The sequence below is a fragment of the Odocoileus virginianus genome, chromosome 15, assembly GCF_023699985.2.
Source record: "Odocoileus virginianus isolate 20LAN1187 ecotype Illinois chromosome 15, Ovbor_1.2, whole genome shotgun sequence".
NCBI lineage: Eukaryota > Metazoa > Chordata > Mammalia > Artiodactyla > Cervidae > Odocoileus > Odocoileus virginianus.
This window is the reverse complement of record NC_069688.1, coordinates 51,601,583-51,620,049: the sequence shown is the minus strand read 5'-3', so window position 1 is coordinate 51,620,049 and position 18,467 is coordinate 51,601,583. Positions and strand designations below refer to the sequence as shown.

At 46.4% G+C, this 18,467-nt stretch overlaps 1 protein-coding gene across 1 annotated transcript in view; it reads left to right on the top strand.

Moving 5' to 3' along the window:
* Positions 1-18,467, top strand: part of MATN2 (matrilin 2) — a 169,292-nt gene that overhangs the window by 43,469 nt on the left and 107,356 nt on the right. Inside the window, 1 exon segment of the mRNA XM_070477357.1 lies at positions 7,176-7,745. Within this exon segment, the coding sequence (XP_070333458.1) occupies positions 7,176-7,745 (570 nt within the window).

Below are 18,467 nucleotides of genomic sequence, written 5' to 3'. Positions count from 1 at the left end.
AGTTGTAGCATACGGGCTTAGTTGCTCTGTGGCGTCTTGGAGCCAGCTCCGACCAGGGATTGAACCTGAGTCCCCAGCATTGCAAGGCAGACTCTCCACCACTGGATCACCAGGGAAGTCCCCACAGTTCTTTTTTCAAGTGCCCACACACCACCTACTTGTGGGAACTTTGTTGGGAATTGTTAGGAAGCATAACATTTTCTGAACTCTGTCTCCCTTCTCCACCCCCCGCCTTGGGCATTTGCCTGTGGTCCAGGTCATGTTTCTCCTGTTCCTCACAGCCCATCAAAGGCCAGTGACCTCGACTTTCTATCTCCCCCAGGGCCTGCTTCTCCTGATCTCGCAGGAGGCACTGTCAAGCGCAGGAGAATATGAAGAACTAGCAGCCTCATTTACTGAGCTGCTGCTCTTCAGGGAGGCAAGCATCTGTTTTCATCATTTTATTAAATTAAAAAAAATTACAAATAGGCATTTAGCAGGGGAAGAAGCACTTGGCAGGAGGCAGGCAAGTTCGGGCCATAGCTTCAGGCCCTGATTCCAGGGAAGGAAAGAGCTGACCTCAGAGAGCCAGTGCTGTTCTGGTGCATCTTGAGTGTGCTGGGAAGGGCAGGTCTAAAAGGACAGAATCCTTTCTGAGCATTGCTTGGTGGTTAAGAGCATGGGCTATGGAGCTGGGTTCAGATCCTGGCCCCTCTACTTTCTAAGTATGAGACCCTATTCTAGGCATCTAACCTTTCTAGACTTGCTGTTCTCATCTGTAAACTGGGAATAGTACCTACCTGCTAAGTTGGGTGTGAAGAATAAATAAGTCACTCCGTGTAAAAGTACTCAGAACAAGTCAAGTACTTTTAGGTAACCAATAATCAGTAGCTATAAATTGTTATTATATTCTCTTTTGAGTCTCATGATAGCCCTGTGAGGTATTATTATCCCCATTTCACAGAAGAGTCTGAGGGCCAAAAAAGGTGACGGGGAGGCTGTAGACCACATGCATGGTAAGTGGCATTGGCTGGGCTTGCCCTGAGGTCACAGGGCAAGCCTGTGTTTGCTTGTTTCACTAAGCATTTGTGACCTTTGAATCATGTTCCATAGTGTTTCTGGTCACTCTTGGGAATTAAAGAAACCCCTCTGGTTAGTCCGAGTAACAAGAACAGTTTTAGCTCTTGGCTCATGGCCACTTTCTCCAGCATGAGAGAAATGTTGCTGTTTCACGGAGCCCCTTTCAGTGTCTGGATGAAATTATTTTACCCACATCATGGAGATTCACATACCTTCCTTCTCCAAATATGCCCTGACCTCTCTGGGCAGATGGTACCAAATATTTGCTGTAGAATTACATGGCTATAATTGAATTTAGCCGCAACAAGGGAGACCGATTTGCAACAAATCTACAATCCTGAGAAGAAGGAGATGGTTCCAAGGCTGCACATTGTAATCCTGCTGGGGTGGGAATGCGGCTTAAAATTGTTCTGGCTCAAGTTCACCTTCTCTGCGGCGGGGGGTGGGGGGGGGTGGGGGGGGTGGACACTCGTTTGCCCTACTCATTTGAGTAGGCTTTAGAGTTGAGCTAACAGAACTGGAAGTACTGTTCACAAGGCTCAGACCGTCACTTTTTGGTTCGGTGGATGGTGTTTTATGATGTGCCCAGATACCCTCTTCCAACTGCTGCAGAAAAGTCTACAGTGAAATGCGAGATGGAAGATTGTGTGTCTTCTTCTCTGGGGCTAATTAGACAGGGATGCTGTTTATTAGAACTGATATGTGAGACGAACACACACAGAGGAGATGTTTCTGGACACATCTCTCAGCAGTTCCCGGGTGGAGAAACTGTGAAGGCAAATATTTCAGAATGTCCTCGAGTATTTACAAAGCTCGTATTGCAATGCCAGCGATATCGAGACTTTTCCCAGGCGCCTGCCATGAAGTGGGGAGAAGGCGCTGGGATGGTCCCAGGTCTGACCCTAGTGAGCCCTGGGGCCTCGTGGAGGTGGAGTCACCTATCTGAGCCTCAATTTTCCCTTCTGTAAAGTGAATAACTTGGACTCTGTTTAGATCTTTCCAACTCTAAGACTTTATTAGTCTGTGAGTTCCTGGACCAAAAGTTCAAAAGTGGCTGTGTTCCCTCCTAAAGTGGCAAAGATTTGAGTCCTGGACTCAGCTGGACCTAGACCTGAGGAGAAGGGGATGACAGTGGATGAGATGGCTGGATGGCATCACTGACTCAATGGACATGAGTTTGAGTAAGCTCCAGGAGTTGGTGATGGACAGGGAAGCCTGGTGTGCTGTAGTCCATGGGGTTGCAAAGAGTCGGACAGGACTGAGTGACTGAACTGACTGATTGAACTGAGACCTTCTCTTGCGCTTTTGGACTCTGATTTGAATTCATTTCCTTGAACTGCCGGTTCTGACTCAGTTCCTTCCACCTGAAGCCTTGCTCCATAACCCGGAATTCCGCTTAATTCTACAAACGTGACTCAAGACTTGAACTGTATCCCTGCCGCATGGCTGCAGAGATGACCACTTTCCCACATTGGGTAATCCTCAGTAAGATATGAGGTCAAGACTTACCAGAACTTCCTTTCTCCAGAAAACTCTCTAGGTCCTACACTCATGGTTTCGCAGAGTGTGGTCCTTGGACCAGTCCCATCGACTTCACACAGGAAATTGTTAGAAATCCTTATTTTTAGGTGCCAGCTTAGACCTACAGAATCAGAAACTCTGGAAGTGAGGCCCACCAACCTTAGTTTTTAACAAATCCTTCAGGGAATTGGGAGACACCTCGAGTCTGAGGACCACTGAACTGGCCCTTTCCAGGACAGGCTGCAAAAGCTATGTCTCTGAGCTCTCGAGGGACCTGAGGAGATCTCCTGGAGAAAGTTGGTCACTCGGGCTGCCAGAACTCGTTTTCAAATCTCAGTCACGGCTCCCTGGAGGTTCCCTCCAACACCGTTTCGAACCTCTGAGGTGGTTTTGTAAATGCCAGGCATTGTGGAAAACTCCCCATTTGTTTTGATGGGAAGGAATCCAGTGGAGCACGTCATTCCCTGTGCAACTTCCAGACTCCCCTTTAAATTGATTGTGATGCTTGCTGGGATGCTGACACGGGGACCAAGACCCACAGGAAGAATCCCAGCCCTGGGGGGACCCCTGCTTCCAGAGGAAGAGCGTTCTTAGGGAGCTAGTCTGCCGTCTCCATGCCACCCTCCCTTCCAAGGAGCCTTTTGTTAATATCTTCCCGCAGGGCCGGGTCCAGGCTGGTTCCAGTCTTCCTGAGCAGGTGGAGATCGCTGTGTCCCGTTCTCTCTGCAGTCAGTTCAGACTGAAGTCAGTGGAGTCGGGGGTGGGTGTCCAGCCTCAGTCCTGGCTGGTCTGTCCATGTGTTGCCCTGACCCAGCGCCACATGCTAGGCCACAGACACTTTGGATGGAAATTAGAGGATGGCACCCCCTCCAGGGGCCTCCCAAGTGGATGCAGCCCCTGGGGCTCAGGACTGGGCTGGATTTCCGGCCCTCACACTTCCTCGGGCAGGTACACAGCTGTCTGCGGCCACCCTGCCCCTCCCCAGCCGGAGCCTGGCCCAGGAGGACTGAGGAAGGAGAGGGGTGGGGGGCGGTGTGGGTGGAGCAGAGCCTGTGAAGCTCCCACATATTGGGGGGGGGGGGTCCCACCTGCTGGGCCCAAGACTCAGCTCTTTACCCGCAGCTAATCCTCAAAGCCTCAGTGAGGTGTTGTCCTCCACAGAGTTTTTCTGTTCCTAAATTAGAAGAGATTTTCAAACTCTCAACACCTCATGCTCTCATCTATCCAACAGATATGGTTCCCTTGCTCTTCAGAGCTTGTTCTGGAAACCACAGGAGACCATAGTGATGAAAACTGTCTGGAGTCAAGTTATTAAAATGTCGGGATCGATATTGATCTTATCCCTGGGTCCTCAAAGGCAGTTTCTGGAGGCTCTGGTTTGAGAAACTCACCTTAAATGCACCCAGCCCCCAGTGTTATATGTGGGTGCCACAGAAGGTTGGCTTTCTGCCATGATGCTGGTCTGGGGGGTGGGGAGTATGTGCTTCTGCCCCTAAATTGTTAGGCGTGTAAGACTGCAATGCACAAGGTATGTGTGAGCAAGCACTCGGGAGAGGCAGGGCCTGGCAGGCTGGCCTGGACAGGGTGACCTCACTGGCCTTTCCCGCTTGTCATTTCAGTGACTGGGCTCACTGCTTTATTTTTGGCTTTCTCCCTCTTTCTTGCAGCTGCGCTGATTGAGATTTAGGGCAGGCATTTGAGATCCCTCTTCTAATCCCTGTCAAATTGGGATTTACCAGCGGGAAGTCTGGGAAAGGGAGGGAGGAAGGGGAGAGAGGCTGGAGGCCGTCGCTTAGAACGTTGGAGAAATTCCAGGAGGAACGCCCAGCCTCCACCTCTACCCTCGGGGGCGGGAGGGCTCTCATCTCATTCTCTTTCCAGAATGGCTTCTTGCTTCAGCCCTGGAGGAGTAAGATGGCAATTGTGCTGGTAACAGAGAGACTGACACTTGCCTGTTTTCCAGTTTAACTGTGTCGTTTGTTGAAATGTCTCTTGGCCAGCTACCATCTCCTTTTCCGCTGCTGCCCCCACCTGCCAGCCCCTCACTCCTGGTTGAGATTATTTCCTTCTCAACCAGATTAGTGCAGCAGTGGTCTGGATTGTCCACATTGCACACCCCTACCCGAGTCAACTGACCTTTTTTTTTTTCTTTTTTTTTTTTTTTAAAAAAACTGAGGTATAGTTGATGTACAATATTATATAAGTTACAGGTGTGCAGCATACTGATTCACAGGTTTTAAAGGTTAGCCTCCATTTATAGTCATGATAAAGTATTGGGGAATTCCCTGGTAGTCCAGCAGTTGGAAATCTGTACTTTCACGGCCGAGAGCACAGGTTTAATCACTGGTCGGGGAACTAGGATTCTGAAAGTTTCATTGTGGGGCAGAAATAAAATAAAATATTGACTATATCCCTCCATTGTATGGTATATCCTTGTAGCTTATTTTATACATAGTAGTTTGTACCTCTTAATCCCTGACTGGTGTATTGCCCTATCCTTTCCCTCTCCCCACTGGTAACCGCTAGTTTGTTCTCTATAGAGAACTGTTTCTTTTTTGTTTATTCACTAGTTTTATTTTTTAAATTTCACATATAAATGATAGCAGTTTGTCTTTCTCTGTCTGACTTATTTCACTTAGCATAATACCCTCGAGGTTCATTCATGTTGTCACAAATGGCAAAATTTCATTCTTTTTTATGATTGAGTAATATTTCTTTGATTATATATAGCACATCTTCTTTATCCATTCATCTGTTCATGGACACTTAAGTTCCTTCCTTATCTTGGCAGTTAGAAATAATGCTGCTATGAACACTGGGTGCGTATATCTCTTTGAATTAGTGTTTTTGTTTTTTTTTCAGATAAATATGTGGGAGTAGAATTGCTGGGTCTTATGGTAGTTCTATTGTTAGTTTTTTGAGGAACCTCCATATTATTTTCCACAGTGCCTGCACCAATTTACATTCCCACCAACCATGTATGAGGGTTCCTTTGTCCATATCCTCTCCACAAACTTCTGCCCCAGTCAATTGACCTTTTATTACATAACTTCCCTACAGAAGAGATAAGTTACATAATATAATGCTAATCGTATTATGACTTCCCTGGTAGCTCAGACAGTAAAATGTCTGCCTACAATGCGGAAGACCCGGGTTCAATCCCTGGGTCGGAAAGATCCTCTGGAGAAGGAAATGGCAACCCACTCCAGTATTCTTGCCTGGAAAATCCCATGGATGGAGGAGCGTGGTGGGCTACAGTCCATGGGGTTGCAAAGAGCTGGACATGACTGAGTGACATCACACTTTCACTTTTAATCATATTATACCCATCAGCTGTGGTATCAGTACAAGTTTTGATCTGAATTTAAAGTCTTTTTTTGTAACTGGCTTCAAGCTACCCCTCCAACTTCATTCTTATCCATAACTCTTAGCAGTGCCTTCAACACTCTATTTTCTGCTGTATTCATGCCATCTTGGGCTTTTGTTCATGGGTTCATCTCTACGTGTTCCTTCTCACAGTCTAGACACTATCCATCTGTAAAGCCAGCTTGTGTCCCATCTCCTTGACCCCAACCCACTAATATTCCTGTTCTCTGAATACCTAGCATCAGCACCACACCACTTCATACTAGTTATTCCTCCCTTTTTCTATTAGTTAAGTCTCCCCAGGTAGACTGTAAACTCCTTGACATGGGTCCCCACCCTAAGCATCTTCTATACTTCCCGCAGTATCCAGCCAAGCTAATGTGCTGTGCAGTAAATAAAGTAATTTTGATGCTGCTTAGATGTTTGCCCGCCTAAAAACTACATTGGTAACTTCCTAGAAACTGAAGTTCACTTCTTTTGTAAAAAGAAATATTATCTTGTTTGCTGCCAATATTCATGACCACCCAGTCATGCACATATACATCCTTACAACCTTCCTGAGTGAAGAAAAATGATGAAGATTTGAAAGGTGACCCCTGGCCCTAGGATTTCCAACCTGCATTGGGTCCTTAACAATCTTATTTTATTTATTTTAATTGAAGTCTATTTGATTTGTGATATCATGTTAGTTTCAGGTATATAGCTCAGTAATTCAGTTATGCAGATATATATAACTTCTCCAGTTTCTCTTTCCTTATAAGTTATTACAAAATATTGAAAAAAGTTCCCTGTGCTACACAGGAGGTCCTTGTTGGCTATCTGTTGATAATTTATTGTTGTCATTGTTCAGTTGCTTAGTCGTGTCCAGCTCTTTGCAGGTCACATGGACTGCAGCACGCAGGCTTCTTTGTCCTTCACCATTTCCCAGAGCTTGGTCAAACTCATGTCCATCGAGTCAGTGATGTCATCCAACCATCTCATCCTCTGTCGTCCCCTTCTTCTCCTGCCTTCAATCTTTCCCAGCATCAGGGTCTTTTCTGATGAGTTAGCTCTTCGCATCAGGTGGCCAAAGTATTGGGAGTTTCAGCTTCAGGATCAGTCCTTCCAGTGAATATTCAGGACTGATTTCCTTTAGGATGGACTGGTTGGATCTCCTTGATAACTTATATATAGTTGGATATTTATGCTTAATACTCTTATGATATGTTTGCCCTCCCCTTTTTCCCCAGGAAGCACATGTGAGAACAAGCAAGCGGACGTGGTCTTTATCATCGACAGCTCGCGCAGTGTCAACACCCACGACTACGCAAAGGTCAAGGAGTTCATCGTGGACATCTTGCAGTTCTTGGACATTGGCCCTGACGTCACCCGTGTGGGCCTGCTCCAGTATGGCAGTACAGTCAAGAATGAGTTCTCCCTCAAGACCTTCAAGAGGAAGTCCGAGGTGGAGCGTGCCGTCAAGAGGATGCGGCATCTGTCCACGGGCACCATGACAGGGCTGGCCATCCAGTACGCCCTGAACATCGCCTTCTCGGAAGCAGAGGGGGCCCGGCCCCTGAGGGCAAACGTGCCTCGGGTCATAATGATCGTGACCGATGGGAGGCCCCAGGACTCGGTGGCCGAGGTGGCTTCTAAGGCCCGGGACACAGGCATCCTGATCTTTGCCATCGGTGTGGGCCAGGTGGACTTCAACACGCTGAAGGCCATCGGGAGTGAGCCCCACGAGGACCATGTCTTCCTGGTGGCCAACTTCAGCCAGATTGAGACGCTGACCTCAGTGTTCCAGAAGAAGTTGTGCAGTAAGTCCTGTTCCTCTGTGGCTCTTCTGGGGGCGTCATTGGGATGAGGTCATCCACCTTCCCGTGTTCATTCTGTGCTACCTGGCCCCAGGTGCTGTGCTGGCAAGGGGTCTTTAGCAAAGGTCGAGGTAAGACACAGTGTTCTCTTGGGGCTCACACTCTGGTCAAGGATGCTCATTAAGGATGCAGTTATACAAATAAGTAAGTACCTGCAGTTGTAAGTGTAACGGGGGAAGAATTCAGGGCAGGACCTGACCTAGGCCAGGGGCTCAGGGAGATTTCCCTGGGGAAGGGACATTTACACTCAAGCTGCATAATGAGTCAGAGTAGGGAGGGGATGTTTTCCTCCAGCACCTTGGGTTGGCCTGGCATTACCTAGGTTGGAATTCATGAGTTGCAGTAAGCATGAAAATGGGAAAAATGTAACTTCTCCTCGGATGGCGTGGAATACCAGGCATTTTTGCCCTACAGTGGTGCTAGCTGTGGATGTTTTCTCAACCCAGAGAGAAGCCTAGTCGGGGGGCGGGGGACAGGATGTGCTCCTGGTGCCTCCTCACTTGATAGGATGGCAGGTGCCTCCCAACTTCTTCTGCAAGGTCATGCCTCCCCAAGTCCTTGAGCTGCCTTATTCTGCATTAGAGGTCTTCTCCCCGCTCTTGCTTTCCAACCCTACTCTCCCTTCCTTGCCAGACTCCTCCCAGTAGCCTCCAAGCCGAGCTCCTGTTTCAGCTCTGCCAGAAGGTCAGCTTGTCCTCTTCTTGGTTTCCAGCTTCTGCCACTGTCTTCTCGTCCTTTCCTCCTCCAGAAGGGCAGGGGCCCAGGGTGCCAACGCAGGCTCTACGCTAGTCCCCGGAAATGGGACAAGCTTCCTGACCTGGTAAAACAGTGTTCAGTCCTGCCTTGCCCACCCCCAGTGGCCTCTGTCCCCTCCAACTGCCTTGCTTCTTTGATGGGAAAACAAAAGAAAGTGTCTATTCTGAGATGACTAGTATTTCCCTGGAGCCTGAGTGGAGATTGACCTTATGGACCAGACTCATCTCCGACTCCCCAGGAGCGGGAACCTTTGGACCACTTCTCAGAATGTGAAAAAGTCCCTCCGTCAACTCTCCCCCACCCCACTCCATCGAAGCCTCAGGAAGGAAGAACAGTGTGCTTCTGATGTGTCTTTAAAGTTCTCTACTGAAAACTGACTTCAAAAAGCAGAGAGCCCATTGATTTTTTTACTTCAAAATCAAAAGGTTTACTTGAAAAATCAATGCCATGAAGGAAAAAGAACCTTTTGCTCTGCAGTGTCACTTGGAAAATATTCAGAAGTGCCATTTCCCTGGCGCCGCAGAGGGTCTGGGCTGCTACGGTATGCCGTGGCCTGAGTCACCTGGAAAACTTCACCCAGTAGAATGCGCTGCAAACATTTTTAAGGTTTATGACTTTAAATGACTTCTGCAGAATTTATGCTCCCCCTTTCCTGGAAATATTAAAAAAAAAAAAAAAAGGGAAGAAAGAAATTGGTCCTGTAACAATTTTGACGGGTTTATTCATTTGTCTTGGAAAAATGTTAATGGAGGAGTTCTTTTCTAAGCGCTCTGAATTGAGCAGCAAAGGGGAAGGTAATATGACGAGGGTGTGTTTGTGAACTTGCTCATAGAAGAATCTTCTCTCTGCTTTTTGACCAGGCAGCAAAACTAAAAGACAGTTTGCCTACCCACCTCATTTCTGTAAGAGCTCTAAGAGAACATCAGTATTATGCCATTCTTTCATTCGCCAGGGCCCAGAAACTGAATCCCTCTTCCCACCCTGCAGAAAGCCGGCTCCTGAATCTCTGCATGGCAGGGCTCCGCTGAGCAGATCTGTCAACTGTCTTGAAAGGTTAAGGGGCCCCCAGAGCCTCTTTGTCAACTGTGCAGTAAAGATCACAATAACTAACATTTATAAAGCTCTTTCTCTTGTGTTTTCACACTTGATCCTCACAAAAATCTGGGGAGGCGGCACGGTACTATCCCTCCCTTTTATAGGACTGTAAACTTGTTAAGTGGATTCCCCAAGAACAAGCAGCCAAGAGATGGGCGTTCTGCTTCCAAGCCTCTTGCTCTTTTCACCCTTCTTTGCATTGGGAAGTAGACATTTCTCCTTTAAGGTAAACGGTTTTCTGCGAGCAGCCTCTGCAGTCCAGCCATGCTAGGTCAACCAGCTCGCGAGGTCGACATTCACCCTGGAGTTGGATGGGATGCCTTCGCAGGAGTGGGCGGGGGGGGCACTGTCTCGGTGAGCCCCCCCTCACCCATCCCGCCAACTGTGCAGATGCGGAGCACATCTGTAAAATGGGGATTTTACCTGCGGAGTGTAGATGCGTGAACAGATGGCATTATAAACTGTAGAGTCCTATTCAGTGGGCACCGTGTTGTGTGTGATTACAGTCAAACCCACAGAGGACCAGCAGGGTGGGCAGATGGCCTCGGCTTTGACCTGCCCTCCAATCCTCAGACAACAGCGATGAGTGTCTTCCGTGTTGCCGACGGCAGTTCTTTGGGGTTTCAGAAATCTCCTTTGCTCCTTAAACATTTATTGAGCCACACTCTGATAGTATGCTGCTGCTGCTGCTGCCGCTAAGTCTCTTCAGTCGTGTCCAACTCAGTGTGACCGCATAGATGGCAGCCTACCAGGCCCCTCTGTCCCTGGGATTCTCCAGGCAAGAACACTGGAGTGGGTTGCCGTTTCCTAATACTGGAATGGGATGCCCGTTTCCTTCTCCCTGTGATAGTATGAAAGTGAAAGTGAAGTCACTCAGTCTGACTCTGCGACCCCATGGACTGTAGCATACCAGGCTCCTCCCTCCATGGGATTCTCCAAGCAAGAATAGTGTAGTGGGCTGCTATTTCCTTCACCAGGGGATCTTCCCGACTCAGGGATCGAACCTGGCCGGGTCCCCTGCACTGCAGGCAGACACTTTAAACTCTGTGCCACCAGGGAAGCCCTCTGATAGTATAATAACAGCTAATTTTGTCCTGGGCTAGGTACTTTCCATACATTATTTGACTGAATACTTATAACAGCCCTGTGAAGCAGGTACTATTATTACCCCATTTTACAGAAGTAGAAACTGAGGCTTAGAAAGGATAAGCAGCTTCAAGTGGCAGAGTTGGAGTCTCTCTGGTTCCAGAGCACTTACCTTCCACCTGCCAGGCCAGAGGGTTTCAGGCTGGTGGGAAAGTGCTCTTATCACAGATAAACAGGATGTTTGCTGTATGAAGTGTATACTGCAGAGACCTTGGGAAGTCACCTGGCACCGGGGGACCTCTGATCACAGAATGCCTGGTTCTGCCTAGGGAGTCCAAGAGAACTTTAAAGGGGAGATAATAATGATGGTAGCTTTTATTCTCACAACAAACCTGTGAAGTAGGTGCTCCCATAATTCTCACTTTACAGAAGAAGCAGCAGAGACCCAGAGAAGTTCAGTAACTTGACCAAGGTCACATAGCATTCAATGGTAGAGCCGAGGTGTAAACCCAGGCATTCTGGCTCAGAACCTACATCTTAACCACGATGTGCTACATAGATGTGAAAGATGAATGGCAGTTTATTGGAAAGAATGTGTAGGAACGGTGATTGCAAGGAAAAAAATGATATTTTTAATAGTTTTTTTTCTCTTTCATTTAAAAACAAAAAACAAAACAAAAAAAATGAGTCCAGAATCTCTGTTAATTTCATGACTTTTAAGGAGACACAACCCACAATTTGAGAAGTGCTAAATGAGAGGCTAGGACATAGAGGTCAAAATAGAGGAAGCGAAGAGATTTCAGAGGGAAGATGGGCTAAGGCTGGTGTGCTTTGGGCGGAAGTGAAAAGCGCTGCTGGATGTGTGGATTGGGAGAGACAAGGTGTCTCCAGGTATGATGGAAGCAAATGCTTTCACTGCACAGTTAGAAGGTCTGACCTTGACTGGGAGTCCTGGCTCTGGCGCTCACTGCTGTGGACATGAACTTGGGCATAGCGGTGGCCTTGTACCCACTGGCAGTGAATCCCTATAGCAGCCACAGCTGAGGGCGGGGGCAGCAGGGGCCTCCTGAGGTTGCATTCTCAGGCTGCCAAGAGAAACTTAGAGGCCCGGTGCCCTGTGAATGAGGCCCTGTCTGCAAGGTGACCAAAACCTACCTGTGCTGAGGCCTAACGTTTTTGCCACCCAGTGAGAGAGGACACTGAATTTAGAGGCTGAAAAATGCATGTCTATCCTGAGTCTTCAGACGACTTGTAACCTCGGTAGGCCTGTCTGTTTTCTTTCTTTCTTTCTTTTGGCCGCATCAAGCCACTTGCAAGATCCTAGTTCCCTGACCCGGGATTGCAGCTGGGCCCTCAGCAGTGAAAGCACAGAGTCCTAACCACTGGGCCACCAGGGAATTCCCAGGGTGCTTTTAACTGATCTCTTGATATCGGCTTTATCAGCTTAGCCTGGTATTTAAAGCCTGGAGGTGGGTCATTCCTACCCTAAGAGCCCCACCTTACCTAGGCACAATAGAAGGCCCTAATTGTGTTCCTGGGCTTCTCTGGTGGCGCAGTGGGAAAGAATCCGCCTGCCAGTGCAGGAGACGCCAGAGATGCAGTTTTGATCCCTGGGTTGGGAAGCTCCCTTGGAGTAGGAAATGGCAACTCACTCCAGTAGTCTTGCCTGGAAAATTCCATGGACAGAGGAGCCTGGTGGACTACAGTCCGTGGGATCGCAAGGAGCACTCAGTCATTCAATAGTGTTCCTAAGACACATCTCCCATCAACTCACCTGGATAAAGCCCACACTTCCTGCAGCCCTTCAAGGCCCTGTCACTCAGCGGGAGGCCAGATCGACTTCCACAGGCCTTGACTTTCCATAGCCAGTAACAGTTCAAGACCCCCAGTCAGCCCACACCTCCTTCGATCGTTCCTTTGGTCAATCACACATCCATTAATAAGCATTTATGAGTGTTCAGACTTCCTAGTTAAAAAAATCCAAAATCCAATCCTGCCAAAGACTTGGTCTGCTCATTAGTGATTCTTTCTCCTGAACACAAAGCCTTGTCCCAGCTTCAACCTACAAGGCCTTCAAGGGCTGAGACCCCTGCAGGCCACTCTAGGAGGCAGGGCAATCCCCCTGTTTTCAGTTACGTCACAAAGGCCTGTCCCCCGGGAGAGGAACGTGCTAGGGTCAGATGCTCATAGGATCACTGATTCCTCACCTATAGAATTTTAAAGATGGATAATGTTTATACAACCATAGTAAGAATGTTTGGGATTCTTTTGGTTGAAAGTAATAGAAGTTCAACTTGAGCTAGCTTTAGAAGAGAGGGGAGTGTGTTATATTACTCATGGATATAAGAAGTGTAGTGAATGACAGTCCAGCTTTGCTTTCTCCACTCTCTGCTTCCCCTTGGATTTATCTGATTTCTTGGGCAGACAGCATGTACCCTGCCAGCCCTCAGATATGCTTGCCCTTGCTGTAAGCTCCCCTTCCCTCAATTCCTGTGCCTAAGTGCCAAGAAAAGACTCCAGTCGTCAAACCCTGTACACCCAGCAGTGGCCAGGAGTGGGACTGCTTCACGCCAACACATAGCTCCCTCTGTCATCACACATTTAGAATGAGAAGGAAGGACAGCTTCTAGAAAATCGAAGTGCCTATATGGTAGGCCCCTAGACACCAGACATGCCTTTATTCCACAGGTGAAGAAATAAGTCAGAAAGAATTCCCCAGCTTACCTGAATGTCCCTCACTTGTTCTAGGCAGAGGGAGACTGGAGCAGAGGTCTTCTGGCTTCTAATCCAGTGCTCTTTCCATTACACCAAATTCCTGGTTCCAGTTTCTTTTATAGTACATAGCCAAAACAAGCCTTAGTAACAAGCTGTCACTCCAAACCTTATGCAGTAGTTCTTTTAATTTCCCTATTCGACAAGTGAAGAAAGTGGAGCTCAGGGAAATTAAGGAATTCACGCAAGGTCCTGGTGAAGCTCGGCTTTAATCTGTTCCCAGAGGTCGTCCGCTATGCTGTCTGCAGCTGAGCAGTTATTTTCTCTGCCTCACGTCTCCTGTCTAAATCCTGTCAGGGTCTCTGTGAGAAGTCGGGCAGCGGGCTCATCACTTGGGCCTCGCACCAGTGGGTAACAGCTGTGTTGCTGGTTGCCTAGACTTCAGATTTTCTTCATTACGGAGGAGAATCATGACATGCTGAGAGTTGCACAAGAACCACCTCTATGTCCGTGGGTAATTTGACGCCAGCAGCCTGGAAAAGAAGAGAGCTTTCCAGGGGTGCAAAGCAAATGCAAATTAAAAACAGGATAATGACTTTTCCCTGTCAAAACTTAATGTTTGCTAATCCTGAGTGCTAAAGTTTGGAGGAAGTGGGAATCATTACTCTCATGCATTGCTGGTGTGAGCTACCTTACAAGGCAATTAGGTGCTATCTATTTAAAGCAGGACCTAGTCCTAGAGAAATAGTTGCACATGTGCTCAAGGAGATGTGTTTGGGAATGCTCGTCACAGTGTTGGGAAAGTGAAAATGTGGACTGGTTGGGGAAATGGCTAAATAAATGAGGCATAGTCATATGACCAATGGATAAAGCAATTAAAAGAAATAAACCAGACCTAATGTGCTTGACCACCTGCTTTCCAGGTGGCGCTAGTGGTAAAGAACCTGCCTGTCAATGCAGGAGACGCAGTTTCTATCCCTGGGTTGGGAAGATCCCCTGGAGAAGGAAATGGTGCCCCACTCCAATATTCTTGCCTGGGAAATGCCATGGAATGGGGGAGCCTGGAAGGCCACAGTCCATGGGGTCACAAAGAGTCGACATGACTGAAGGTGACTTAGCAGCAATGTACTTGATCAAATCTAAGATGTACAGTTGATTCTCATTATTCTTGGTAATGATGTTTTATAAAGTCCTGGTGAATACTGAATTACTAAGTATGAACCACTGCTCCTAGAGGAAATACAGGGTTGGGTTCCTCTGAGCCTCTGGTCCAGCATTGTTGTCAACTGACCAATATATTATCTTGTTTTATGTGTGTTTCTGTTTAGAAACACCTTAAGGGCTTCCCTCGTGGTTCAGCCGGTAAAGAATCCGCCTGCAATGCAGGAAACCTGGGTTCGACCCCTGGGTTGGGAAGACCCCCTGGAGAAGGGAAAGGCTACCCACTCCAGTATTCTGGCCTGGAGAATTCCATGGACTGTATAGTACATGGGGTCGAAAAGAGTCAGACACGACTGAGTGACTTTCACTTATTTATATATTGTGGATTCATTAACATTGAACTCACAGCCAACAGCACTATCACTCATGCCTGGATGAAATTTATTAAACACACATTTTCTCTGAAAGGCACTTCACAGCCTTCTCATACTTAGGAAGACCAGACATACTTCACTTCAGCAAACACGAGCACTTCAGCACTACGCTTGGGGCCATCCCAAACAGCAAAATCACCGACAAAAACACAAAAGGTGTGGCACCTAGTAGACCTTGAAAAGGACACTTGTTCACAGCCTGAGAGCAGAAAACAGGAGTGCAGGGCATCTCCTGCTCAGCTGCAGGTGGGAATGAGTGCATCAGGCAACTTAAATTTTTCATTGCTCTGCACGTGTCCTTGAATGATGATGAAAACACTGTGAATACTGATTTTAGGGTTACAAATAAATTCTTGCAAGTAGGCAAATTTGCAGATATGGAATCTGTGAATAATTAGGATCAACGGTCTGTGTCCTCACATTTGAACATCTCCGGAAACTGGATGGATCTTAGATTCCATGAAAGAGAGTATATATCAGTAGAGATAGAATCTGTTATTAATGTTGAATGAAAAGCCAAGTTGAAGACGAATATATATAGGATGAACCCAGGCATGTAAAATAAAAGTCCACCACACTTCTCCTTTGCTACATACAGTTAATGTATATCAAACATTCCCCTGGGCAGTGTTTTAAGCACTTTACCATCTTAATTACTTTAACCCTTCTGTTTCAGTTTTCAGTTCAGTCACTCAGTCATGTCCGCCTCTTTGCAACCCCATGAATCACAGCACGCCAGGCCTCCCTGTCCATCACCAACTCCCGGAGTTTACTCAGACTCATGACCATCGAGTCGGTGATGCCATCCAGCCATCTCATCCTCTGTCATTCCCTTCTCCTTCTGCCCCCAATCCCTCCCAGCATCAGGGTCTTTTCCAATGAGTCAACTCTTCGCATGAGGTGGCCAAAGTATTGGAGTTTCAGTTTCAGCATCAGTCCTTCCAATGAACACCCAGGACTGATCTCCTTTAGAATGAACTGGTTGGATATCCTTGCAGTCCAAGGGACTCTCAAGAGTCTTCTCCAACACCACAGTTCACAAGCATTAATTTTTTGGCACTCAGCTTTCTTCACAGTCCAACTCTCACATCCATACATGACCACTGGAAAAACCATAGCCTTGACTAGATGGACCTTTGTTGGCAAAGTAATGTCTCTGCTTTTTAATATGCTATCTAGGTTGGTCATAACTTTCCTTCCAAGGAGTAAGCGTCTTTTAATTTCATGGCTGCAATCACAATCTGCAGTGATTTTGGAGCCCCCCAAAATAAAGTCTGACACTGTTTCCACTGTTTCCCCATCTATTTCCCATGAGGTGATGGGACCAGATGCCATGATCTTAGTTTTCTGAATGTTGAGCTTTAAGCCAACTTTTTCACTCTCCTCTTTGACTTTCATCAAGAGGCTTTTTAGTTCCTCTTCACTTCCTGCCATAAGGTTGATGTCATCTGTCTATCTGAGGTTATTGATATTTCTCCCGGCAATCTGGATTCTAGCTTGTGCTTCTTCCAGCCCAGCGTTTCTCATGATCTACTCTGCATATAAGTTAAATAAGCAGGGTGACAATATACAGCCTTGACGTACTCCTTTTCCTATTTGGAACGTCTGTTGTTCCATGTCCAGTTCTAACTGTTGCTTCCTGACCTGCATATAGGTTTCTCAAGAGGCAGGTCAGGGGGTCTGGTATTCCCATCTCTTTCAGAATTTTCCACAGTTTATTGTGATCCACACAGTCAAAGGCTTTGGCATGGTCAATAAAGCAGAAATAGATATTTTTCTGGAACTCTTTTGCTTTTTCAATGACCCAGCGGATGTTGGCAATTTGATCTCTGGTCCCTCTCCTTTTCTAAATCCAGCTTGAACATCTGGAAGTTCACGTATTGCTGAAGCCTGGCTTGGAGAATTTTGAGCATTACTTTACTAGTGTGTGAGATGAGTGCAATTGTGTGGTAGTTTGAGCATTCTTTGGGATTGCCTTTCTTAGGGATTGGAATGAAAACTGACCTTTTCCAGTCCTGTGGCCACTGCTGAGTTTTCCAAATTTGCTGGCATATTGAGTGCAGCACTTTCACAGCATCATCTTTCAGGTTTTGAAATAGCTCAACTGGAATTCCATCACCTCCACTAGCTTTGTTCGTAGCAATACTTTCTAAGGCCTGCTTGACTTCACATTCCAGGATGTCTGGCTCTAGGTGAGTGATCAGAGCATCAAGACCCTTATGAAGTTAATACTATTTTTACTCCCATATAATATTTAAAAAGTTAAGAAAACTGCTCATGGTCACAAAAACAGATATTTCAGGACTTTTGTAGTGGTCCAGTGGGTAAGACTTCGCACTCCCAATGCAGGGGGCCTGGGTTCCATCCTGGTCAGGAAACCAGATCCCACAGGCACAGCTAAGAGTTCACATGCCATGCGAGATCCCATGTGCCACAACTAAGACCCAGCACAGCCAAAATAAATTAAAAAATAAACAAAAAAATCCCCAGGTATTTCTTTCACACTGAAGTAAAAATGACTGATTTTAATCTAGAAGCTTTCCTAACGTTATTTATGAGCTTAACAGGTGGTACTAGTGGTAAAGAACCCATCTGCCAATGCAGGAGACATAAGAGACACTGGTTCAGTCTCTGGGTCGGGGAGATCCCCTGGAGGAGGGCATGGCTCCCCACTCCAGTGTTCTTGCCTGAAGAATCCCATGGACAGAGGAACCTGGCGGGCTACAGTCCATAGGGTCACAAAGAGTCAGACATGACTAAAGTGACTAGCATGCACTCACAGTGTTATTTATATCTTAGGAATTAAAACACAGACAATTGTAAACTCAGAACAATCACAGTCATTCTAAATTGTATTGTTATGAAATAAAAAAGTTTTACCTTCATTTACTGCCCACCATGTTTCTTACTTTGAGTAAAGGGACATATACTTAGGATATGACATCGATTTTATCAGAAGCTGAGTTTTCCAACACAGTGTTAAGGAGACTGTTCTTAGCTATTGAAAGCCTCTTCTGTTTTAGCTTTATAAAAATAAATTTCTACATATGGACATCCTTTTTGTTTATGAGAACATTTGCATAGTTTGTACTCTGTTTATACTGATGCTTGTAATTTTAAATATGTTCAGGTTGAATTATATGAAGCCAAGTAATAAATTTAAGATCTAAAAAACAAAAAGAATTTTTGTGGGCTCTGGACAGACTTATGCAAGAATCAATGAATCTGAAAGCTGAGGTACTTCAGAAATTAAATGTGGAAATATTTTTAAATTGAGACATAAAGATTATGGAAACATATGAATGCATTTTTTTACTTCAAAATTTTTATAACACTTTTGCCTATTAAAAAATTACATTATTCTTGGGATTGATGAGCCTGAGACTCTGGTAATCTTTATTACATCCTTATTTAACTAATA